The sequence below is a fragment of the Peromyscus leucopus genome, chromosome 10 (genome assembly GCF_004664715.2).
Source record: "Peromyscus leucopus breed LL Stock chromosome 10, UCI_PerLeu_2.1, whole genome shotgun sequence".
NCBI lineage: Eukaryota > Metazoa > Chordata > Mammalia > Rodentia > Cricetidae > Peromyscus > Peromyscus leucopus.
The window spans coordinates 36,972,036-36,999,841 of record NC_051071.1 but is presented as its reverse complement, the minus strand read 5'-3'; the positions used below and the strand labels follow the sequence as shown (position 1 = coordinate 36,999,841).

Here is a 27,806-nt window from a genome sequence, read left to right as displayed (position 1 = left end):
CTGTATTTTTAATAGGAATTGTTTCAAAAGGGTGTGTGTGTGTGTGTGTGTGTGTGTGTGTGTGTAAAGACATCTTTTCTCCATCTCCCTTATGTTTTTTTTTGTTTGTTTGTTTTTTTGGATTTTCGAGACAGGGTTTCTCTGCGTAGCTTTGCGCCTTTCCTGGAGCTCACTTGGTAGCCCAGGCTAGCCTCGAACTCACAGAGATCCGCCTGGCTCTGCTTCCCGAGTGCTGGGATTAACGGCGTGCGCCACCACCGCTCGGCCTCCCTTATGTTTATTAGCTGCAAATTAGAGTAACAAGACAAATTAACAGGGTAAAACCAAAGAGTTTATTAACACATGTAATGTGTATAAATTTGGGATACTCAGATATTGAGACAAAATTTTCTGTTTATTTGGTTTTTGGTCTTTGGTTTTTTTTATCGAGACAGGGTTTCTCTGTGCAGCCCTGGCTCTCCTGGAACTCGTTCTGTAGACCAGGCAGCCTTGTACTTAAAGATCTACCTGCCTCTGCCTCTGAAGTTCAAGTGTTGGGATTCAAGGCATGCACTACCACTGCACTGCAAACTCAGACAGAATTTTAAGAGTTAGACCTTGCAGATTATATGCCATCTCAACAACAAGTGATACATTGTGAAGAAGTGTCAAAAAGAAGTGGATTTATTCTTTTAGGGTTGATAAATTACAGAAAGTAAAATATATGGTGGCAACTAATAGAAATTAAGAGCTGTATAGGCTCAGCTCAGTGTTGCACAGTAGAGGGAGAGTGCCTGCCCAAGAGGAATTTGTGTATTTATCCCTTGTCATTAGACAGAAAGTGAAAGTCACACATCTCTTTTCATATATCTCAGTTACCTTCAGCTCAAAATAATCCTTATAACAAAGTGACATATACTGAAATGGCCGTTCTCTACACTATCAATTATTGTTTCAGTTTAACGAGGTCATATCTACAGTATAATCTTGTTTATATTTCTGAAGAAATAGTAGAATAGGCAAGATTGACAGCTAATATGTCTTTAAAGGCATTTTTTTCTGCTATGCTCCATTTAGCTGTGTATTTGTGTGGACTCAAGAGTATGGGGGTTGCACTGTTGCACACCTCTGACCGGTTTAGTGCAAATGAAGGCAAGGTAACATTTTAAGAAGTTACAAAGACATGAAAGTGATCAGGTATTATCACTGATAACATCTCAGACTGAAGATGCTGCTAAAGAGAAGGAAATAATCAATTTAATGTTTCAGTAAGTCATCTCCTTTGAGAGATTAAAGGATCACAATGGATCAGTATCATAAAAGTAGAAATCTACACTTCTCTTTCTCTGGCTGGTCCACAGATGTGGTCTCACCCCCTTCAAGTAACTGTTCACTTATCTAAAAGTTTTTGCCAGCATTTTTACCTCACAGGCCCTTACCAGATCCCACAGATGAAGTACTGGCCACTGTGTTGCAGAGCAAATGGAGTGGGGAAGGGTAAATGTATAAGACCTAACACCTATGATATCTATGTTTAATCCCAATTTTTCCGAGTGCTGTTACTGAGCACAGAGACATTCCTTAACATTTTAAATCTTGAATTTCTTCTCTGTTGATCAGAGTAATAATATGGATAATAAGATTTATGAAAGGGCGAGGTTTATACAGAAATTTACTGGCACAATACAAATATTGATGGCTATTATATGTTGAACGAATTGCTTTCAAGATTTTAAGTCCTGGCTTTACCCTGTATTGATATAACCTTGCAAAAATAACTTCATTTCAGTGCCATTTTGTTTTTACTTTTTTTTTTAAGGAAAATATGTGGTTGAATGGTGGTTAGGGAGATAGTTCTTTTGAACATTTAATCCAAAATGAATACACTCTCATAAGGGACAGCAATAGTGGCTCAAGTTTATTCCTGGTATCAAGGAAGAAAAATAGCTTTGTAACTATGGTAATCAACAAGCAAGTCTTTCTGGGGCAAGAACTAGAACCCAACTAGGCCAGGAGCAACACACCCAATGATACCCTGTAGAACCTCATAAGAGTTAACATTCCAGTTATCTCCCAAGTCCTGAAGTGGAGGGAGGGTACCACAGACTGTGCTCAGATATCCACATTACAGGTTAATTTTCATAGCTGCTAGGTCAGAAGGTTGTAACATTTCTGTTTTAACCTGGCAGCACTGGGGGTCATAAGGAGTTGTTTCCTCAAGCAAAGCAGACCCAGGATTTAGTTCAAGTCTGTATAACCCAAGTGTGTCTGACATCCTATTTCTAGTAAGAATGAGAACTACTGTCGTTCACAATGTTTACCTCTGTTTTCAAACTCTTGGCAGCACCCCTCATACTTGACTTACCCTCCTGTGCTCCTATTTTGTCTTGTAGAGATGTCTATTCCATAGGCCACTGCACTCATTGGTCACCTTCTGTCCAGTGCCTCATCTCCTACTAAAATTTTCCCAAAATATAGGATGGGAGTTGTTCATTATTTTAGCAATAGGGTACCATTCAAAGCTGATAGTAGCAACTGGATAAACACCAGGGACTAACTAGATAGATACATATTGCTTCTCAGGCATGATGCCCACAACTTAGCAAGCATGTTAACTTTGGCTTATTAGCCTGTAAAATGAAGATGATAATGATACCTATCTCACTGAGCTATGGGGAGTAAGTTAATTCTTGTTACTTTGTCATACATTTGTGCCCATAGCAAGTGCTTAGTAAATGTTAACTGCTATTAGAGCCAGTTTGTTTCCCACAATTCCCTTTAAATTGAGAGCTTTAACTGAAGTATCCTGATACTAAATTCAAGAATGTGAAATGTTTTCAAACAAGTTGAGTGTCTTGCAGAAGCTCACAGAACATAGGAGCACAAAGTGAGTTCCTTAGGGGTCTGAGATATGGCCAGGAATCCCAAAGAGTTATAGGTGTCCACAGTGTCTGTCCTGATTCTCCTTGCAATTCCACCAGTATTGATGGCCTAGAATTAGGCAGATCAGAGAAAAGCAACTGAATGAGTAAGCCATTGTGGTCCTGGCATGGACCAGATTCCTGGACATTCCTTCAAAGCTGCCTCTTGCCTTGGAGTGGCTTTGAGACTGGAGAGTGATAGGATCTTTGGAGCTAAGGGCAGACCAAGATTTCCTGTTGACCAGGATTGCTGCAGTCAAAGTACACTCTGATATGTATTCTGAAGCAGGCTCTTAACAAGAAGACCTTGTTTTTTTTTTCTTTTAAGCAAGCACCATGATTGTTTATCATCAATGAAGTTTGTGAAACTTTGCCTAGCAGAAACTGAGGTTAGACTTCAGAGTGGTGCTCATCCTCTGATCCTTAAGTGCTCTTCTCTGCCCTGCCCTCTGTCTCTGTTGTTGTATAAACCTGAGGACTCAGTGGGTCTTGCTATAGTGTGCTTAGGGACCAGAACAGCTGGAGTGGCAGAGTTGATCTTGGCTACGTAGTCGTGGAAATGTTTCAGTATTATACTTTTCTCCACACACACAAAAAGAAAGCAGTCACAGGGACTTTGGCACCAACCACTCACTAGAACTGCCCCTCCACCCTCTCCATCTAGAGAGCAGGCTGAGCTTTCTCCCAGAGGAAGCTCTGGGAAGCAAAAGCAGCGGCTGTAGCAGAAAAGGGACACTGGTGCTTCCCAGGCAGCAAACTAGCTCACACAGCCTTGCCCAGCCTGGCATCATCAATGCTTGGAGCACTAGCTCTCCAGGGCAAGTTCCTTGGGAGTGTCTTTTCTCCACGGACCCTGAAAAGTCTAGGTTCTCCAACAGATGTTTCTCCCTCAGCTCTGAACTCAGAATACCCACCTGCCTGCTGCAGCGCAGGGTCCGGAGCCTGGATGCGCTGTAGCTGAACTGAGCCCCTTCAAGCAAATGCAAGCATCAGCATGAGAGGCTGGACTTTAGCCCAGGTCTGTCCTCACCCCGGGGGGCCGCCTGCTTGGCACTGTGCATCTGTGAGAAGCCGCTGCTCACTTTCCCCCCTTGCAAGTCTTTGTTCCAAGCCAGACATTGCTCGGATTCTCTAATTAACTCCCTCCACTCCAAAGGGGTCCGGAGGCTGTGATGCTCTGAGAGCTTAGAGGATGCTGACTCTAGAGTGGGAGTCGGAAGGACTGCAAACAGTGGGTATTGTTGTGATTATATGTGCATCTCTGAAGCTGCTCCATTTGCTGGGACTGATTGATTTTTCAGAAGGTAAAGTGGTCGCTCCCAGTCTGTGCGCTTGGTCAGGTCTGGTTCCGAACTGGATACAGATGCTGCAGAAGTTGCAAAGGCTTAATGGCCAAAGCAAAAGTTTTAGAATATGCATGCTTGACATAGAGAGCAGCCTAGCACCTGGACAGTTCATTTCTGTTTACCTGGGCACTGACACTGGGAGGGAAGTGTTTTGTAGCCTTCTCTTTCTACTCGAAGCCAATTATTTGGGTTTAGGGTGATTTGTGGGTTAAATGTGTCATCCTGAGTGCTTGCTCTTGGTTGTCAAGTTCGTTTTGGCTACCACACCTTGAGGTCATTGGTGATTCCTTCCTCTGGAAGAGTGTTGAATTTGAGGGAAATGCTGTGTGTGTGTGTGTGTGTGTGTGTGTGTGTGTGTGTGTGTGTGTGTGAATAGTTAGGAGGTGCTGGGGTAGAGCTGGGTTGCTGATTATGATATGAAATGATATAAACTGGAGTTAATGGGTGTTCAGCAAAAATTTGCTTTGAACACTTAATTTGCAAATGTTTCATTTACAATTGCCAATGAGCCACTTTAATCATTGGTCTCCTGACCAGGAAACCTGTGCACACAAGGACAGCACGATGCCTCTGAGATGTGATCTCTCTAATAAAAATATCACCTTTACTATCCCAAAGTCAATCTTATTATTGAAATCATGGCTATCTAAAGAAAAAGTTGATTAACTTGGCTTTTAACTATTTGAATATACATCTACTTGGAAGCTTTTAACTTTAGTCGCCTGATGTTAATTATGTATACAAGCTATCATTGTTTCTTCTTAAGTGAAAGAATTTAGACTCTGGGGTCCTTGCTCATGTTACTTCCAGTTACATGTATGCTGAGCTATGAACAATCGTCTCTCACATGGTATATGATGAGAGATATGGAAATACTTAACTCTCCACACTTATAATAATCATTCTAATTTTGAGAATGATAGCTATGAAGACATCATCATCAACACATCTGGTACATGTGTTGTTTCTCATAATATGTTAATATTTATCAGTATGTTATAACTTCAGTATCTTTTCCCCTCTACAGAACAGGTTCAATAATGTATAACGTTGTTAAGTCAAAATCCATGCAAAGTTCTCAGGCAATTTTCACATTTTTAAAGTATTCACAATATATGGCAAGTTCTGCTTATGTATAATGAAAAAGGTACTGTAATGAGATGAAATAAGACCAAAGAAGTTGATTTGTTCCTTATTTTACACAGTAATTCCATTTAACTCCTAATTGAAAAACAATACATAAGTAAACTTCTAAGTATGTTAAACAATGGTCTTTATTTCTCTTAGGATTCTGCCTCAATGGGTTAGCATGGTGTTTATGTAAATCCAAATAGAATAATTTCAGTTTCTACAATCACAATAATATGCATTGATATCAAGTTAGTCACCTATTAGTATTTGTTCTCTGGATGTGGTGTTCTCACAGTTACTGTATTGTGATCAAGGACGCTTGCTTTAGGGATGGGTACCCAAGTCAAGAACCACCATGGAGATATTTGAGGGGTATCAACTTTCCCAGTACTGTAAGACACTAACTAGTTTTTCTATCATTGGTGATTGCATTATAGGAAGTTTACATTTAAAAGCTTCAGACTAAAGACCTGAGGCAATAATGCTGATTTTCAGTTTTAATTCATTTAAACTAAGTGTTGAGATTGACACTTCAAGTTGGAGCTTCAAATGTGTGGTAATAGAATTGTAAACCTAACTCCTCCCTAATAGATTCAATGAATTTTGAGTTGATTTGAATGACAGCCTTGGGGTGGATATCCAAGTTATTGTTATAGTTATACTTGAGTCTCTCTATATACCCATAAATACAGATATACCTACATATTTATAAATATTGTGTGATGTACAATAATCTGAGATAAATCTTTGTTCAATGAACAAGTCTTAATTATGTACAGTGCCACTATATATAGCATAAGACCCATATTCATTTAGTATGAAGAGAGATTGGTTTTGTCCTATAATACATTTTAAATAATGCGAGTCTAACCTAGCTCTCTTAGTTTATAGATAATAAACAAAGGTAGGTGAGTTATCAAAAACCAAGCCATCTGGGAACTGAAAGAAGACCCAAGTCAAATACCACTGAGTGCTACAGATTGCTTTTCCTACCACAACCTTCTGTTCTTTCACTGACTTCTTCTAACATATGTAAAGAGAATAAATAAAAACATACACAGAGAGATTTGTCTTGTCTATAGTTATCTCTAAAGACCAAGTAAACCATCAGTGAGAAATACACTCACAGAAAATAAGATCATGCAAGAGCCAACTGATTTATGTGGTACTTGGACCCCAATCTAAGTATGGGATCTAAGCATGCTAAGACTCCTGACCCTCATTACAGAATAGAACAAAAACAAAACAAAACAAAACCCAAGTAGTCTCTTAAGCATCTTTCTAAATTCTGCATTGAATTTTAATCATCATTGACTTATATCCAATGATACTGAATGGTAAATCCATGTAGAGTCAAGTGATAATGAGATTCAGGAAGGATATAATAGCTGCAACTGAGCCTTTCTATATACACTTCTTCACAATATGACAATCTCTAAGCATAGATAAAACCAACCAGAGTCTACAATTACCAGCCATGTTGGGGATCAAGAAAAATGGTAGCTAAAATTCAAGCCATTAATTCTTTGTACTGGCAATAACTAAAAAGCAGTCCAGAGCCAGGTATGGTAGCTAATGCTCTTAACCTCAGCACTTAGAGCAGAGATACAGGCAGATTTCTGTGAGTTCAAGGCCAGCCTGGTCTACATAGCAGTTTCAAGGACAGCAGGGCTTCATAGAAAGACCCTGTCTCAAAAACCAAACCAAACCAAACAAACAAAAACAGACACTGGCTATGCCAATGTAGATTGCATAACTGAGGTTATGACACCAATCAATAAAATAACTCACAATATGCTTAACTTGGAAGAGTCCGCCATAGAAACAAATGGTGAGAGACGCTATTCCCCATATTAAAATAGTTTTCCAGTTTTGACAATTTTAAATTAAAAATCTTCAATTTAAATGCAATATTTAGCAATCAAAGGAATATTTGTAAAATTAAAAAACTAAAGATGAGTAATGGAGGTTGAAGAGATGTCTCTGTGGTTAGGAGCACCAGCAGCTCTTTCAGGGGACCAAGGTTTGATTCCCAGCACTCACTTAGTAGCTCATAACTATATGAAACTCTAATAGCTTTTTCTAACCTCCCATTGCATCATGCATGCAAGTAGTACACAGATATACTTGCATGCAAGGAATATATACACATAAAATGGTAATACAAAATGAATAATGGAGTATTAATATAATAATTAAGGTTTTTACATATAGTCACTAAGAAAATAAGTAGGGAAAACATAAGATTGATATCATTTCATACTTCAGGAATGTCATCAATATCATATTGCATTCTGAATATGAATGTTGAATGTTGCATTTTGATTGATATGATGAGATGCTGAAAATGAACATTAATGGAAGATTCCCTCAGAGACCTCATATCATAGCAACAGAAATCAATCTCAAAGACAATAAAAGAAATAAAACTATGAGCATAAACCTAAGGAATGTTTCTTGGAGGCAGCATTAATGTAGGAAATCTTTAAAAAGAGGTCTATGGAAGGCTTTTTTAGAAAAATAGAACTAATGCACAGCACCTAGAAGTAAAAAAAAACAATTTCTCAAATTGGAGAATAAGGGAGGGGATTCCAGTTTGAAGAAAGAGCTAAAGCTGGATTCTTATGCCCCAGCACTGGTGGAATATATGGATACAGGAAGGGAATGTTTATACCATATAGAGCTGTGAATGATAAGGTCACAGAGTATTGGTTCCAGTTACACTCAAAGCCATTGACTCTAATGCTTCAACTTTGATGAAATAATTAAGGGTAAGAAATATTTCACATAGATTATCCAGAGGGTAAGTAAAAGTCTGTTCAGAACAGAAAAACTAGCTAAACAATTTATAATTCACATGAGAAAGATGAAAGACCATAGAATTTTCTCCAGAACAAAATACAGTTTCAGCAGAAATTCCCAATTAATACAATATCTGTGGCCTGCAGCTGTTCTAAAACAACACTTCTTTCATTTCAAGGAAATGTGACTTTAAATATCTTGTTTATGAGATAAGAAATGTGGAAGACACAGCTTATAGTTCTTCATATAAGAGCTCCATTGTGGAGAGACTGAAAAATTCTGATAAATGAAAAGATCTATCTTTCAGTATTTTCAATTGTTCTGTGTATTCTGGAAAATTTTCTATAATCAAATATAGAAAAACACAATGTAATCCACCACATATGCCTCAAGCAATTTCAATAATGATTCATATCTGGACATATGTATCTTAGCAATTGTATCACTCATTTTTTTAATTTTCTGCACTATGTATTCTGTTTAACCCCAGAATATGAAGATGAATAGAAGATGAGTATTCACCTTAAAGAACTCTTAGTGGAAAATGGAGACTGGGCAGACAAATCGATAATATATATTATATATGTCATATGTTATATATGATATATATGTGACATATATAATAAACACACACACACACACACACACATATATATATATATATATATATATATATATATATATATATATATATAATAACCAAGCTATTCCATGAAGATTGTAACTAAATCCAAACAGAAAATTCAGAAACATTCAGAGATGGACAAGATAGAGGATCCTTTAAGCTGTCTTTGTTATTGATAAATAGAAACATATCGAATTCATATGCAAGAAAGGTGCTTATGCAAGTACTATATATAAAGCAATGGGTGACATAACACTGCTGTAGAAGCACAAGGACCTGGTGCACCATATGGGGTTCCTGGAACAACAACAAGAATGTGTGAAAAGTAGACACAGTTTTATTTCTCCTTGGTTTTGATTATCTATGGTGTTTAGCACTGTTACACACACACACACACACACACACACACACACACACACCAATAGCACAAATATAATTTACTTCATGCACTAAGAGTAGAATCCAAGACCTGCAAGGACACTTTCAAGTGTCCCTGGTAGCCCTTAAATTGTTTATTACCTGATTACAATTTTGAAGATTTATTTTTCTGATTTCATAGGAAAATTCCTCTCCTACTGAATTCTGTGATACATGAGGACCTATGACCCGAGGAATTAATTTGAGCTGAAATATCTAGTGGTGAGCAGGAGATGCCTGACTCAGATGGACTTTAGTTTGGATGGGAAAACAACACATCCAGTTTTGAAACTAGGAAAGCATTTTAGATTTATAGCTACAGTTTATCATATATGAATGAAGCACCTACTGTGTGGAGGGGAATTGAAGACAGCAGGATATTATTTTCATGTCCTTAAGAAGCTTACAAATTGCTTAGAGACCAAATGGCTCATGAATAACTTTTGCAAGATGGGAAAATATCTTGCTATACAAAAAAGCAAAGCTTCTAGAAAATTACAAGACTCCTCCTATCTTCTCCTGGTTGCTAGATTTCAGGGATGGGAGGTAGGGGTTTCATGAATGAAGGTGGTAATATTTGAAACCTCAGGAGTTAAAAGATCAAAGACATTGACCATTGATAGAGACTGATGCTAAAGTTAGAGATATCAATTATAAATTTTTAGAAAATGCAGCTTCCTAAGCTGTCTTTTGAGAGTCACATTGGCATAAACAGTAAATAGGTCTGTGGATCTAGTTAAACACCAGGTATCTTCTCTGGACTTGGCAAACTGCTTCAGACTGATATTCCTTGGGACTATGATTGCATTTTACCCGTTTTCAGAACTCATTCCCTATCCAATTATGTGGAGAAGAGCTGCAACCTTTACTGGGTGGTGAAAGTAAATGTATGGAGCAAGAGTTTCTATCTCTCATTCCCTTGCAACCATAGACATAATCAGAAAAGCATATCTGTGGTTAAATAGGTTGATGTGATTTCCCACTGAAGAGAGATACACTGCACTACACAGGAAATGTAGAGCATATGGAAAAGAGGGTATTGGCAAATATCAATGATTTTGGAGTCTATGGTGAGTACATTTGAAGAGGATTTAAGGAAGCAGGGCATTGATCTGTAGTGTGTGTTGCTAGGAAGATAGTGACTATCTCATGGGTCATCTTAATCTCATCCACAAGTAACAAAAAGTGGACAAAAGTGAAAGCTATAATTAGTACAGAAGCGATAGTTATTTGTGCAGTAAAAGAATAGTCGTTCTTCTGATTGAAAGATTCTGTTTTTATCTCTATTCAGATGTGATTTCAGAATGGCCTTGTTTTAGTCTGGATCAGTCATGGAGATAGAACAATGGACTCTGATGTTCATATCTTGTGCATTCTCTATATTCCCCATGAGAACACTAACATGAATTAGTAAGCCAGGCAAGCCCCTGCTAGATCCCAATGCTGTTTGTCCATCTCAAAGAGAATAATGAGAAGAAAGTGAGGGCAGAGAGGTCAGGAGGTTTGGTTTTCAAACCCAATTGAGTAACTCCATGCAAATTACTAATTTCTTTATTTCTTTCTTTCTTTCTTTCTTTCTTTCTTTCTTTCTTTCTTTCTTTCTTTCTTTCTTTCTTTCTTTCTTTCTTTTTTTTGGTTTTTCGAGACAGGGTCTCTCTGTGTAGCTTTGCGCCTTTCCTTGAACTCCCTTGGTAGCCCAGGCTGACCTCGAACTCACAGAGATCCACCTAGCTCTGCCTCCCAAGTGCTGGTATTAAAGGCGTGCGCCGCCGCCGCCGCCGCCGCCGCCGCCGCCGCCGCCACCACCACCACCACCACCAGGCACAAATTACTAATTTCTTGAGTGAATTCTACTTCCTTTCTCTTTAAAATCCTGCTGCTGATGCCTTGTCTCCATGATGTTGCAGGGAATGCAAAAACTGAAAGGAAAATACTGAGTTCTGTGTCTCACCCATGAACAAACAAGTTCTGTGTCTCACCCATGATCACCTACCTTCTAACTATGTTGGATAACAAGAGCTGTTTAAATTCCTGGGGCTAGACCAGTGGCTCTTAAGTTACAGATGTCTCAGTACTAACTTGATAGCCCAGGAAATCACAGATTCTGGTGTTCTACCCTGAGTTTCTGATTCAGTGAGGTCATGATGGGATCTGAGTCCTTACATTGCTGATGATTTCTTCAGTTGGTACTGCTTGTCAAAGTACCACAGTTTAACAACCACTGAGTTAGTCAACAGATCTGAGACACTAGACCCTCTGAACCTCTAACAAGACCTCCAGTTTAGTGAAGTCCTTCATCTATTGGACCTTATTACAACGTGTTTAATGGCCATATTTTTCTATATTAAGTTTATTAGTTTTGTGGGCCATAAAGCCTGACACAATACTTTAGGGAAAAAAAAGTGTGGACAAAGCTACAGCAAAGCTTTATTAATGCTTAAATTAGAATTCCACAATATGCTCATGTACCATGAGATACTTTTTTATTTAAGTTGGAAATGTTTGTCTTTATTTTTATGTCTTTAGACTTAGAGGCTATTAAAATATTTTTTATTCATTTTACATACCAACCACAGATTTCCCTTTTATCCCTCCTCCGGTTTCCCCAAACCCCTACCTCCCCCAACACCTATTCCTCATCCCCTCTTCAATAGGGTAAGTTCTCCCATGGGGGGACAGCTAAGCCTGGTATATTCAATTGAGGTATGACCAAGCCCCTCCCCACTAAATCAAAGGTGAGTGAGGTATCTAACCATAGGTAATGGGATCCATAAAGCCAGCTAATGCACCAGGGATAGATCCTGATCACACTGCCAGGGGCCCCTCAAACAGACCCAGCTACACATCTGTATGTGTAGAGAGTCTATGCAGAGAGTCTAGTCTGGTCCTATGCAGGTTCCACAGCTGTCAGTCTAAAGTTTGTGAGTTCCTTTGACCTAGGTTCAGTAATCTTTGTAGATTCCCCCAATATAATCTTGACTCCACCCCCTTGCTCATATAATCCCTCTTCTCTCTCTTTGACTGAACTCCCGAGCCTGGCCTGGGGCTTGGTTGTGGATCTCAGCATCTGCTTCCATCAGTTACCATGAAATACTTGTTAAAGTTGTTTTTTAGTTACTTCTATGTAAAGCAATCCTTATCTGGCATGTGGTATAAAAAATAAGAAATAGAATAGATTTGGCATACACTAGCAGGGCTATCCTTTGTTTATCCTGTAAACCTAATAATTCTGTAGTTCTTATAACTTTTTATATAACTTTAAACTCAATAGTAGAACATCAATATGTCTATATTAGATTACTAAGCCTTCATAAATATTTAACATTTATGTTATATTTTATAATACTTTAGCTTTATAGTTTTCTCAGTATTGGAAAAATTATATAATAAAATCTTTGCATATGATGTTGCTTATATATGTAGTATTATGTTTTTAGGTTAGAATCTTGCAAGAATAATTTTTGGTGGGACAAGAAAATAAATTGCTTTAACTGTCTTGACATTTATATAAGGTGTGTTTGTTTTATAGAGAGATCACACAAATTCACTTGTTTCACTGACATGTGGAGAGGTTGTTTTTAGATGATTTGAACTTACCAGATTATCAAAACAGCACCAAAGGACACTCAGTCCCCTATTTTGAGAACAGGCTCTAAAGATAATGTTGGGAATTCCAGTATTATTGACAATTGGTGATTTCAAAATACTGTTTTACTGGACTGCTAACATCATTTACAATATATTTGGAAATTTAACTCTATTCAAGCAACATTCTCATTGTACCTTGAAGATGCTCCACCCTATTTCTCCTCTTTTTAATTAGAATGTGCTTCTCTTATGAAAAGGGCTCAGTTATTGTCAAATATGAAATCTAACCCATCAATCCTGGCAATGAGAAAGAATTAGATTATTCAATTTTTAAAAGATGGAAATTTTTGTACAAATTAATTTAGATTTTGTAGATCTCTAGATTTGTAGATCTCTAGAAAAATTGATGTTGTGAAATTATTGCTTTCCATATTCACATTAGTGTTTTCTAAGCCTTAAAGAACATGGGTGAGATAATGTCTCCTTTTAAGTTTATACCTATGTTGTTGTTTGAGTACAAAATGTTACCAAAAGAATGTCATCCTCTGAAGGCTATGTCCCTAGCTGGTTGATTGGGTCATTATGAGGTGGTTGTATCAGTAGGGCTGTGACCTAATCACTCCTAAATCCACTTATGAATTTACAACTTGATGGTATTCCTGAGATTTGATGGAAATTTGGTGGCTGGGTCTACTTTCAGGAAGGAGGGTGTCAGAGGCATTCCTTGTCCTGGTCCCATTCTTCTAATACTCTCTACTCCCTGGCTTCCAAGTGGTGACTAGCCTCCTCTGTCACATTCTTCTACCTTAACATAGGCCCTTAAAAATAGAAGCAGTAGACTGTTAACCGAAAACCTCTTAAGCCACAACCCAAAGCAAATCTTTCCTTATTGAAGTTGCTTTCTTAGGATATGTATCACTAAGTAGAAATCATCACTAATACATCCATGCTCTTCTCAAGTAGGGGAATGGGGCATCTTGCTAACTATGACAGGTCTGGAATCAAAAATCATAGGTATTTGAAGACAGAGGTTATACTATGTTCATGAAGCATGCTTAATATGGGTCCAAGAAACATCACTAAAGCATTCTGAGCCCTTCTTTATGTTCATAAACTACATATCCTAACACCATAACATAATTTTTAGAGAGTTCTGAGTCCTGGCAATGATTTTGATATCAAACACACACCCTTGATTTATTATATCGCAATTCCTAATTAATGCTTCATGTTATAGATCAAATGTTCTCCAGTGTTTAAGTGTCCCCTCTTTTTACACAGTTATTGGTGGCAAAATACTGAGCATCAAGAAAAAAGTTGTCAAAAACATAATGTGAATTTGTGAATTTGTGTTGTTACTTGTCCTACAGTCAGTTCTATAGTATCTTAAATGTGTTTTATTTATCCATTATCATACACTATGCAATTTGATCTTTATACTAATAACTGGTCTAGTTTATTTGCTGCCCAATGCCAGAATTGGTATCAAACTAGAACCCTAATGCTGAAGAATTTTGTTGTGGTGTTTCTTATTGCCCTATTCTAACATTTCTCGCAATGCAAAGACTTTTAAATCAATGATAAGTGAAGCTATGAATGAAGATTCCTCAGGGTCACAAAATCAGGATAGTCCATTTGAAGTTGAGTCCCAGACTCTACTTCATATGCTACACAGTTACAGACACATGACTTTATAGTTCAGCCAATTTGTAGTTATGAAGGACCTGTCTGCAGACATCCTTTAATGAATAAACAAGAGCATATCAACAATTTAGCAGCAGTGATGTAAACTGATGATGTGATTCTTGATTTAAACAAATTGCAAGGGAAAATGGATAATGAGAAAACAATGAGAAAACAGACACACCCGAGTGAATAATCAAATGATACATCTGTCCTTACTGTTTCCAGCCTCTTGAACACCACCAGCTCATTGACAACGAAATTAGTGCAGGCTTCTAAACATCATTTGACTGAAAAGTGAAGATTAACTCCTTCTCACAACTGTGACTGTCTAAAGAGACCCAAAGGGAATCAGTCAGTTCCTTGCTTCACAATCAGAGTAATTACATAGCTAGCACTCTCTTTGAAAATGTAACTCATTAAAATACTGCAAGTTTAATGCTTGCAGAGGAATCTAGCCTCAATGTTGTATATCCCTCCTACAGTGAGTCAACAATAAAACTAATATACAGCTTAATATTTTATAGAATTTACTCAAGAAAAAAAGTGCAAAATCAACAAAGAAATTTTGATGATGCAAAAATCGTTATAAGCCATGGGGCTGACTTGTCTGGCTAATATATTTTAAATACACAAATTTATCAGTAATAGGGATTGTTTCTGTCAATGACTTTCTAAGACTGTTAGGGAATATTTTCCATGATGTGGGTGTCCTCAACCTACTGCACACCAGAGGTACCAGAATATGCCAGATCTGTAGGGGAGAATTTGAACTCTCTGATAAGTTTCTTACCAAAGATATGCCACCCTCTTAGAAGAAATTTAAGCTTACCGCAGCAGTGGAGGGAAGTATGTCTAATGGATAAGAATGGCCTCGGACCTCGAATGATAACAGCTCTCTAATCAGCTCTGCACTCTGAGAACTCACTCATTTTTTTTTGCAAATGATATTGGTTGTGGCATTTCCTTATGGCACCAGATTCTTTGCTGTGAAACTTACACTATGTGTTGCAGAATGAGTCATAGAAAGACTGCTGGTATAAGCAGCATAGTATATATTCTGAAATGCCATGCTGTGCTTAGAAACACTGTTGGTGTGTCCAACACAATATGCATTCTGAGATGCCAGCGGTGGTCTGAAGAAATTCCCATGAATCAACAGGCATTGAGAAGAGACTGAAAAATCCTTACTATCCTTCCCTTCCTTTACTTCTTAAGCCTTCTAAATTTAGGTAAGGTCTGTCTCCATAATTAACTATGGTAAAAAAGCAAATGAAGATAGATCTCGTAGGGAGGGTTATTTTAAACTCACATTCTTAATGTGTTCTTTCTATTTCTTTTGATAAGAACAAACCTTTAAATTTTGTTTTAAAGGAAGTAAACAAATGAGAGATTTCTAAACTTTCTTTTATTATAAATTACTATTGACCGTCATCTCTTGTCATCATGAATTACTCCGTAGAAGATCAGGTTTTCTTTCAAAGGGCAAGAAAATTCGTGTCCAAATTAATCAAAAATTCTTACTTCCATGGGAGCAACTAAGCACTTTAAGGATAGGAACAGTTGCATCTCTGTGGCCTGGGGAAAATAAACACTGTGAGCCTCAATCCTGCATAGCAAATGGTTCATCATTACTTTAGGCTTGTCACTGAGTGACTGAGGAAAACCATCAGGAAATGAGATAAAGACCAGAGGATTCAGTTAATTATAACATAAAGATTGTGCTTAACCACAGCAACAGTACATTTTTTAAAAATGTCAAAGCAATAGCCTTTTGCTGTAATAGTGTATAAATTATAGATATTTCTAAAAATGATATCTGAATGACTATTTGAGCCATGTATTTTAACTATGGCTAACATATGCATTTCTGTCCTCAGATCAAATCAAATTTTTCCTTTCACTAATAGCAGAGTCACTAGTTGAATGTAGTGGGTTTGATTTGGGGTGTATATGCCCACATACATGTGACTTAGTTCCTATGGAGGTCAGAGGACAACTAGTGAAGATTGGTTCCCTTTTTTTACCAGGTAGATTCTGAGGAATAAACCTAATTCCTCAGGTATACGAGCAATTGCCTTTACACACTGAGCCATATTACCAGCCCCAGGTTTGAGTCCTTGCTCTATTATTCATGAGATGTTTAGTCTTGGACAAATTATATCATTATTCTAAAATTCAGTCTTCTCTTACACAAAATAGCAACAGATCTTTATTGTGTTACTGTAATTATTAAACGCTCAGGATTTTTTATACTTTAGAGACTAAACATATATAAAATGTTCAAGGGTCCAGTACCATTGATAACTACCAGTAAATCTAAGTTCTTTAGTGGTTAAAACACATTAAGATAATCTATACAAAAAGTGTAAATTGTTGAATAATCCACAGTCATGTCAAGCAGAGACTGCATTGTTTAACAAAGGACAAAATGAAGTTGACATGGACCTTTAAGAGGATGCAGAACAAGTGTCTGATTATCTGAGTTAAAAGAATGAAATTATTAAATTATAATTAAAAATAAAATTAGAATCCATTATGCTGTTTAATTTCATTGTTTATGTGTCACTATGTGTGAGTGAAGAAAGAACAACCAAGTGATGCCACAGTGATTTAGGAAGATGCATTGCCATGGAAACCAAAGGCATGGTAGTAGAGGAGAGGGATCTGTTTTCTTCCCACTGACCTCTTGATCCTTTCCAACAAAAAGTCCTGGTTTCATAGGTTAATGTAACTTGGATTATTAGTTATAAAGTCACTTCTAATCAAAATGTGTGTAGATATGCATTGGTTAATCTTCCCATAAAAGGGTATTTCAGTTTGTTTTCATTCATGCAAGGTCTGCAGCTTGGATATTCTGGGATTTTGATTCTCACATGGAATCTCTTTATCTTTCACATACATGTCTTTTTGTGAGCCAGGCATCATTTGTTTTTGGCACAGTACAACAACATACAATCATTTATGAGGCATGGATGGAAGTTTAAGTTATCTATATTAATTTTCTTTTTTACTTCAGTTTTTTTCCAGAAGAAAAGAGAGGCTATAAGAGCAAGCAGGGAAGTATGTTATTTTGAACTATTTGTTGACATCCTGTGGTCATTTGAAGTAAGATTGGGTTGCTTTCCTTTTACACTAGGTCTTCACTTCTCAAAACTATAAGTTCCCTTCAAAATCTCAGAAATCAGGCCTTTATTCAAAGACGATCTTCTATGATGAGTGCTTTAATAATAAAGAATAATAGATAACATTTTAGAGCAGATTTATCTTATTTGATTAACAAAAAATCTTTAAGAACATTCCCTTTGTAACTGGGCATGCTGTTTGCAAACCTGTAATTTACAGGCAAGAGTCTTAGGAGTTCAAAGACATCCTCAACTACATAGTGAGTTCAAGGCCATCTTCAGCTACAGGGCATCCTATCTCAATGAAGCAATTTTTTCCATATTAAATAATTCCATGTTTAAAATTGTTATTTCTTTTTTGTGTGTCTGTGTGATTTTCCTTGAGTATTACCATTGAAAAGAAAATAAATATTAAATTGCTAAATTCTTCTATTCTGCTTTGTTGAGTCATTTTATTAAGATTTTTCTTTGAAAATTTCATACATATACATAACATATTTTGATAAACCTTCCAACTTTCTCTTATCTCCCTCCCATGCCTATCTTCTTCCTTCCCCCTTACAAGTCTCTTTCCCAGTTCCATAGTTTTGTGTGTTTTTACTTTCTGTTTTGTATCACACTAAATTTAATGAGGACTATCTATTTGACTGTTGATTTGGAGATATTCATTGGAGTTTGGTGGGTTCTTCAGAGAATAGGCAACCAAAGGAAATGACTTCCCCCTCCCAGAATGTGCACTGGTTACTAATAACTCAACAGTGTGAGACAGAACCTTTAAGCAGCTCTCCCATCTATGTCAACTGTGAAGAACTAGCAAAGAAACATGCCTCAACAACAACAACAAAAGCACTTTAGAAAGTGCTTGCTCCTTAAGGATGCTCTTATCCTTTATAGTAAATCACTTCATGCTGGTCCCTTCATCTATGCCTAGCATAAAGTCAGATAACATTGATATTAGAAACAACACTGGCAAACACTTCACTGAGCCTGGTGTTTTCAAAGCATTGATTATCTTATTTAATCCTTGATGTGATTCAGTGACGTGAGTAATCCCACTTCCCTCATTTTTCAGCTGATATACTTTGTTCCTCATATCACAAGTCTGGAGATCCAGAATGTAGGTACAGGCACAGGTAGTCTTCTGGCAGAACTCAGCTTTAACAATCATTATCAGCTCCAGTAATGACACTGATTCTCAATAAATGGTTCAAAATGGGACCAGAGATGTACAAACAAAAATGCTATAAAATGTGATGAAGGTGACCAGGGGCACAGCAACAGACTCCATTTATGGAATTTAGGGGAAGTAGCAGAAAAAGGTTTTTAGACTGATTGGCAACTTTTTAGGTAGAGAAATGTGACAAGAAAAACAGAAGAGAAAATTTTATAATTTGTGTCTCAGAAATGTACTTTTCTTGGTTTCTAGTAAGTCATAGCAATAGTTTCCTTATGGGTAATAATTTAAAAATAATTTCCATATTTTGGAACCAATTTTTAAATTATTTATCAAAATCCACACTGGTGACTCTCTGAAATTTCAACAAGTAAATGTTGTCCAAGTGCATATTATTATAGGCTAGGCTGTAATAACACAAGACAGCAAGGAGATGCTGTTAAAGTCAATTTCAAAAGCTAGTCATTTATGTTTGTCACTTCTGCCTATGGGCCAAAAGGGGAACTGCATCATCTACTTGACACTGTGACTATCTTCTTTTAAACTACTCTTTGATAATGGACTTAGCTCACATGAAAATCACTTATTTCCACCCCTCACTGTTTCCAACTAAACTCTCTACAGCAGGCATTAATGGAGACCTTTCCAACCAGTCTGGGTAATCATTTAGAGATTTATATGCACTTACAGGCTTTAACAGATACCATGATGGTTGGATTTCAATTTTGCTTGACATCCCACAGCTGTGAAGAATTAATCCCCAGTGTTGCAGCCAGCCATGTCAATTTTTTCACAAGCTGTACATGTCCATCTGTCATTCCACCGGCAGTAGGATTTCGGCAACTGTGGCTCTTCCTGCTGGTGAAAATCAGCATACCTCTTCCAGAACTGATGGATGTCAGAGATCCCAAACAGGGATGACTATTTTGATTCTTCCTGTCAACTACAGACAGTTCATACTTGAGCTTGGATTCTTTTTTATGAAGGGATGTGTGTCTCTCAAAATGGATCAGCCATCTTGAAAACATTCCATAATAAATTTCTGAAAGAGCTGTTCTTGCTTATCTCTGAAGAATTAGGGGCATTTAGAAAACTGAGTCTTCATTTCATTCTCACTTTTGTTGAGGGTTATTCTATGTGTATGTCGAATGTCCTGGATTCTGCTTACAGGAATATGTAGTGTTCCCCTTAATCAGCTTTTACTGTACAGTAAAGGCAAGCCATCTGTGCTGTTCTGTCCTCCAGGGGAAGCTTTGGCTTCCCTGACTTACTCAGTGGCATAAAGCTGTAAGACAGTAAGCTAGGAACTCCGCTTACCCTTTAACTTCACTAGTCCTCTTCCTTTTCAACATGCACTTCCACAGCAATTACCCTCCCCTCTAGTGAAGAACCAAACACTGCAATAGGTTTTGTAGAAGTTACATGGAATTTGTTTCCTCACAGACAGAAGTTCCATGGCCATTAATATTTCTGCTTACCACATCCAATGGGTCATAAAACTGAATCTCCCCAATCCAATGAATTTTCCTGCAGGTCTTCCCTGCTACACTTCCCTTACAATAGTTTCAATTAAGTCTTTATCCAAGAGGTTTACTGCACAAACCAGGACCGAAGAGTGAAGAGTAGCAATTTGTGTAAGAGAAAATGCAGTGTACAAATGTAATCTTGACCTGGCTCAAAGACTTGATTCATCATTTTCTAAGATGCTGGAATAGAGACCCAGGCTTCTTGTATTTCCTTAAGGAGTTTACCAGACAGGCTCCTGACTCCATTTCTTGTCCTAATGCAGGCTGCCCTTGTAAAGGAATCAGAGATCAGAAATTCAATGAGCCAACAATATCTCCTAAAACATATGCAAATTGAAGCATTATTTTTAGATAATTCTATATTTTCTCAGACTGGGGATTAAATCATAATTACTAATGTTCTTAAAGTAGTGCATAATTGTTGTGCTTACAATATCCACAATAGTCCCCAGAAGGTATGCACATGCATCAGCTTAGTTAATTGCCATCCTAACCCTGTGTTACGAGAAAAACCCATATCTGAAGGTCATGGACTCTGAAGTGAATATACATGAACAAGAAGTTTCAGATGTGGTGGGTTGGTAAGGTTCCTTCTCACCAAACACAGCATAAAGCTTTAAATTCAGGCAGACCTATATGCAATCTCTCTCCCCTCTGCTGTGTGTTAGATGTGAGAATGTGAGTTTCAATTTTCTGTGAACCACTCACAAGCAGTGTCTCAGACCCTCTTCCTAACCTTTTTCTGAACTTCAGTTTTCCCACCTGAGAAATGAGTTAACATGTTATGTATTTGTTATTATGACAAGTAGTGAGGAACAGAGTGTGCCCAATACTGCATTTGTCCTCCTAGTAACCATGAGCAGTTGTATCCCATTATTAACAAATCAGCAGCAACATCAGTAACAAGAACTGAAATGTCTACTTTCAAGGTCACTGGTGTATAAGAAAATTTGTGGAATTTGGAGGGATAAAAACTGAAATCCATCCTGGGTCTTTTATTTCCTAGTTACGTTACTTTGAATAGAGTTTAGGCTCAATGTCTCTATTTTTTCTCTGCTCATCTCTTCTCCTCACTTCTTATTTTCCTCTCATATTTCCTTCCTGTGGTTCCCCTTCCACTTCCCCTTCTTTCCAACCTCTCAGCTTTTCTTCTTCCCTCCTTTCCTTCTCCTCCTTCAGTCTCACCTTACTCCCTTTCTTCCTTCCTGGCTTCCTTCCTCTCCTTGTTACCCTTCTCCTTTTATAAAACAAGACACTGTTAATTAAAGGTATTAATACACACTAGAATTGTCATAAGGCTCAGCTGAGCATCAATATATAATGTGTCTGTACATTACAGATGTGTAAATGAAAGCCGTTGTTTTTCTCCTCATTTCTGCTAAGTGCTTATTTCACTGTATCGTTTTGCTCAGTACAATCAAAAGCTTTCCTCTACAGTGCCTCAGACATTTATACCAGTGACCACTCATTTTTAAGAAAGAGAAACTGCTTTATTTATTGCCTTTACTATGAAGAAGGTCAAAGCAAAATTGAAATATTTGTATTCACTAATCATGAAAAATATATTCCATTAGCTTGCTTTTATCTCTATTCTTTCTACTTACCTTTCATTTTCAATCTATTACTGCATTTTTATACCATAAGCTATTTGAAAACATCATTCTATTCATTTCTTAAATATAAATTCTAATTCTTTAGAATTTTATGCATGAGTACTGTATTTATATCATTTCAACTCTTCCTTCTATCCCCTCTAATCCTCCCATTTCCATATCAACACTCTCTCCAGTTCTTTACCTATTTTTAGATTATTATTGTTACACACACACACACACACACACACACACACACACACACACACCATTGAGTCCATTTAATATTGCTTGTGTATGTCTAATTGGGATTCCGTGGGATTAAATAATGTAATGAGGGGCTTGTCCTAACCCTGTAGAGAACTGATTCTCACAATCTCAGCTCTTGACCTAGGGGTGAGGCTTTGTGAGATTTCCCATCCCTGTTAGAGTATGTGGTGGTTTGAATGACAATGGCCCTCATTGGCTCATGTATTTGAATACTTGATCCTCAGTTGGTAGAACTGTTTGGGAAGGATTGGGAGGTATGGAACTGTTGGAGGAAGTAAGCTACTGGGGAGGAGCTTTGAGGTTTCAAAAGCCGAACTCCATTCCCAATCCTCCCCTTATTCTCTCTCTCTCTCTCTCTCTCTCTCTCTCTCTCTCTCTCTCTCTCTCTCTCTCTCTCTCTCTCTCTCTCTCTCCCCCTCTCTCTCCCCCCCTCTCCCCCTCTCTCTCTGCATTCTGACAGTGTCTTGAAAGGATGCTGGGGATGTAGCCATCATAGAGAAGAGTCAGACAGGGGCAGCAGGCCCTTGGACAAAATGAAACAAAATGAAACAAACAAAAAACACCAGAGGATGTGCTGCCCCTCCGCCCCTAGACCCACACAATTAGGAGCTGCACAAAAACAAGTTCCAGACATTTCCTGCCATAATCTAAAGGATATGATGTAGCATAACTGTCATAATAAACAAAGTACCAGATATGTCTTGTGGGATATTTTCTGCTGTTATAGATTGTATACCATAGCTGTCAGAGGGAATGAGTTGCCTGCAGATAAAAATAGGATGCCTAACTATCAGAGGAAATGGGTCTGCTGATAATATAGATACAATAACATAAAATGCTAGAGGATATGGCAATTTCCTTGCAGCTGCAACTCTCCCACCAGTTCAAACCAAGTGTCTCTAACCTGAAGTAAGCACCAATCCTGAGCTTGTAACTATAGAGTTGGAATTCCACTAAATCCCTAGTCAACTCGCAACAATAAAAAGACTCTTTGCTTTTGCATTGGATTTGGTCTCCTGGAAGTCCTTGGTGGACTCTGGAAACAACAGTCTTAAGATATAAACTTCAATTTTCCACTCCAGCACCATGTATGTCTGTCTTCTGCCAAGCTACTTGATATGATATTAATGGACTTATCCTCTAAAATTGTAATCCCCAATGAACTATTTCTTCTACAAGTTGCCTAGTCATGGCATCTTAGCACATGAATAGGGAAATAACTAAGACAGTGGGTCAACTGGTATTACTATAATACAGACCTTTCTTAGGCAATTATATTGTTGAGATTGCATGGATGCAGCTTCTCCATCATATTAAAGGATACACTGTCTCACAACAGACTTTCTGGTCCTCTGGCTCTTACAATCCTCCTATCCCCTCTTCCAGGATATTTCTTGAGCCTTTATTAGGTATAAGGCTTAAAATTTACATGTATCATTTGGATTTAGGAACCGTGATGCAAATTATCAGTTATTCTCTGGATTTTTCCCACTTCTGCATTTCTGTTTTAACCCCCATCTGTTGCAAAAAAGAAGATGTTTTGATGAAGGATGACAGCTACACTTACCTATGGTCGTAAAGAGAAGTATTTAGAATACAATTAGGAATTATTCTGATTAAGGATACTGGCTATCAATTGTTCTAGGATCCATGAGCTCTCTAGCTACTGGTAAAATTATAAAACATGATAGCTATATAATAATGATTATATAATAATTTTATGATAAATAATAAACAGCATTATGTTTTTGTGGATGTGACTTCTTTTGGAGGTGAAAGCTCATTTACTCTTAAGTGCAATTTAATTTATTGTAAGTAAACACTGAATGTCCACCTAGTCTCACTCCACTAAAATGGTAAGGTAAATTCCTATCAACAGGTTTAGAAATAAATTTAGAAAAATAATATGCAAATTTAAAATAGGAGATTTTGGAACTTCAGTAAGTGTTAAGAGTATGGTAGACGGGCTAGTTACAAAATCACTGAGCACTGCCAAATAGCAAAACTATAAAGCCTGTCTCACTACTTCCATTTCATTCAAATAATAATCATTTCAATTATACCACAGTAACCTCTTTTGCTCTACCATAAAATGGGAATATTAAAGTAGGAGATTAGTAATATTGAGTGTTATCTCTTAAATTAACTTGGGCACATCATTTCTCCAGGAGTTATGAACATAGAAACACAAAATTGAGAAAGATGTTTCTACCTGGCCCTGTTTTCCAAATTAAAGTGAAAAAGAAATCCAGAACACTAGAAGGCAATCTGCATGAGGTGGTAGTTAATGTCCTCTATAAATGACAACTTTTGAGAAGGAGGTTGAAAGAGATGAGACAATCTAGGCCATTTGCTAGAAATCTAAGAGGATGGTGGATAATAGGATTAGGGAACTGAAGCCATATCATAGGAGTAATAATGTAAGTCAGGGATGACAAATAGATTTCATCTTGCCAGCCAACTGTAGCTAATTGGCTGTCAAGAACATAAAATTGAGAAAGATTGGAGGATGCACCTCAGCTCTGCAGGATAGAGCTCTGTGACTGATTAGTGATGTCTGCCAAAGTACAGGCATGCTAGCATCCAGCAACTAATATCTCTATCCCATAGGCAGTAGCTGTCTTACCTGTTTGTTTGACTGAGTATTCCACAGTATCTTGGGATCCTTATTGTTGTTAATGATCTTTGGTTATATCTTGATTAATCTCTTTGCTCTCATAGTGATTATACTTTGTTGACTAAGGCAAACTCTAATTGAGATTTTAATTATCTCTATACCAAGCATAGTATATTATCTACTTTAAATATGATTCTAGTGTTTAATTTTAGCATCTTAAGCATTTTATTAACAAACATGTGCTTTGTGTCCACTTTGGACAAAGTAACGCCTGTGTTGTGCCCTTGGGATTATTAATAAGATGCAGGTTTAATATGGAATCTCTCCAATCCTTTCACATACAAAGGAAAAATCATTCTATATTGGCAACTTAGTGTACCCGATATGGATATGGATCATGATTTATTAGGGATATGATTTATTATTTTTGAACCCATCTAGTTTTCTACATTCCTGTAATCATTTCTATCTCTAGCTCACATTTCATTTGAGCTAATACTTGCTCTTAAAGATAACTTTAATTAAATGTTTTACAGATATATATGATGCATAATAGATGTATGGAGTTTTATAATATAAGGATATTGACTTACGATTTGTTCAGAATATTGCGCTTAAGCCATACACAGAAAACATTCACATTTTTGTTTTTGTTTTTGAGAAGAGCAGGTAACTATTTTCTGTGTCTCTTCTTGCATACTTGCAAAACACATTCTCATTTCCAGAAGAAGTGGCATCTAACCTGGCCTTTTTGGGTGACCAATTATTGGAGAAATATTAGTAAGGTGAGAGAGAGAGGGAGAGAGAGAAGAGGTATGACATCTATCTCATTGATTCTGCCCATTAATAAAGTGCCACTCAATCATGTGTGAGCTATAGAGTTAACTGCTGCCAAAAATCTAAAAGTGGCACTGGGCTTGCAATCTGTGTGTTCGACACAGAAAAGACCAACAGAAGTCCTAACCCACCCATAGCCAGTAGGTTAAAGGCAACTGAGTCATTCCCTTCCTTTATGAGCCTTACTGCAAACTGGAGTCCTTGTAAGATGGTATCCCAAAGGCAAATGGAACTTGAGTTAATAAATTTATAGTATTAAAAGCCAATCAAAATGTGTATAACTATTGAATTAAATTTATCATGCCCAATAGAATGAAAGATTAACTAGCTGTGGCAGCTACTTTTGCTGCCAGGGTCTCCACTGTGCTGGCTGTAGTAAGCAATTATGAAATGTTAATCCCAGAAACAGTAGCAGTGGTGGCCACCTCTGCTATAACAGCAACAATAGCAACAGCAATGTCAAATTCTCTTCTGGAGTGTGTGGGCATCCACTGACATGAATACAACTCCAGGAACACAAATGACCAAGGTCCATCTTTCTTGATCCCAGCATGACTTAATCAGGCAGCTCTGCAAATGAACAACTCAGAACCATAAAGAAAAAACAGGCAGCTCACAAGGAGCATAGCTAATGATCTTATAATGAATACATTAGGCTGATAATTTTTTTTTTTTTTTTGGTTTTTCAAGACAGGGTTTCTCTATGTAGTTTTACGCTTTTCCTGGAGCTCACTTGGTAGCCCAAGCTGGCCTCAAACTCACAGAGATCCGCCTGGCTCTGCCTCCCAAGTGCTGCAATTGAGCCTGTATGATAATGAGTATATAGAGATGGGTAATACCTGGAGGGCGCTCACCAACCTAAGACAGAGTACCTGTGTGGCCTTGGCAGGCATCTCCATGACGGGTAAGGTGACCTGCTGACGCCCCATGCAACCTAAGTCAGAAGCTCATTTATTAGTAAAAGGGGGCCCTGTTTTGGATAACTGTTGCCTTGCTTGCTGACCTTGACCTGACATCCTCCCTGTGCTAATTCCCTCCCAGGTTTCACCCTCATGAATGCTTAAGGGAAGTTCCTTGTCTATGTATCCTGCATAATGGACGTTAACAGCTTAGATGCAAGATTGTAAAACATCTTTAGTAAACTTCTGCCTTCCAGGGTTCTCCTGTTGTGCTGTAAGTCTGTATTCAAGACCTCCTCCCTCCTTCAATAAATGGCATTAAAAAATAAAAATAAAAATAATGAAAAAAACTATGAAAAATAAATAAAGTGCCACTCTTTGCTGGGTGTTTATGATACACATTACTGGATCCCAAAGATTTGGTACAATTCTCATGACACTCTGATCATCATGTGGAACAAACAGACAGACAAGAATGAGAGGTGAAAGTTCAGGCCATGAAATATAGACAAGTCTTAACAGTTTCCTGTAGGAGAGACACTGATCTGCTTAGAATGGATAGTACAGGGGAAAGGGAGTTGAACCCATCACTGGCTAAATGAAGAATGGGGAGTAGAAATGTGTATTTTTGTGTCATCAAATGTTAGTCTTGTAATCTTGGGAAAAATATTGGTTGGAACATTCAGTTCACTCCCATTTGTCTATATCATCTTTGGTTGGTAGTATTAAGCACTGAAACTTTTTTCTTGTTGTTGTTTTTTCATTTTTCGAGACATGGTTTCTCTGTGTAGCTTTGTGCCTTTCTTGGAACTCACTTGGTAGCCCAGGCTGGCCTCAAACTCATAGAGATCCACCTGGCTCTGCCTCCCAAGTGCTGGGATTAAAGGCATGCACCACCACTGCCTGGCTGAAACTTTTGAAACTCTAGGGAATTCCTACACAAATAAATGGGACTTGTTCACTTAAAAAAGATTCCTGAGAAATAAACTTATTATTACTGAAAATCTAGGTGTTACAAACACATTTTAAGAAGTGAAAGGAAGCACATAAAATCTGATTTTGTTATTTATCTATGAACAAACAATGAGAAAGGAGAGAAGTATAGTGATAGTATATGATTATTGACATGATAAAGAAGAGCCAAATTTGGTCTTCAACTTACAGAATAATAAATCAATTTCAAACAGATTTTAGTGACTGTTAAATCTTTGGCTACTTAAATGAACCCAGATTTTTATTCCCCCCATTCTGTCCTCCCCCACAGGAAAGTAAAT

At 37.4% G+C, this 27,806-nt stretch overlaps 1 protein-coding gene across 5 annotated transcripts in view; it reads left to right on the top strand.

The window, feature by feature from the left end:
• Kcnip4 (potassium voltage-gated channel interacting protein 4) overlaps positions 1–27,806 on the top strand; it is a 1,082,012-nt gene that overhangs the window by 870,449 nt on the left and 183,757 nt on the right. Inside the window, exon 1 of one of the 5 annotated variants that reach the window (XM_028865924.1) lies at positions 493–4,204. The exons of the other annotated variants lie outside the window; for them this stretch is intronic. Coding sequence (XP_028721757.1) covers positions 4,093–4,204 — 112 coding nt within the window. The 5' untranslated portion in view covers positions 493–4,092. Of the gene's footprint in view, positions 1–492; positions 4,205–27,806 lie in introns of those variants that run through there. 5 annotated transcript variants of the gene reach the window in all.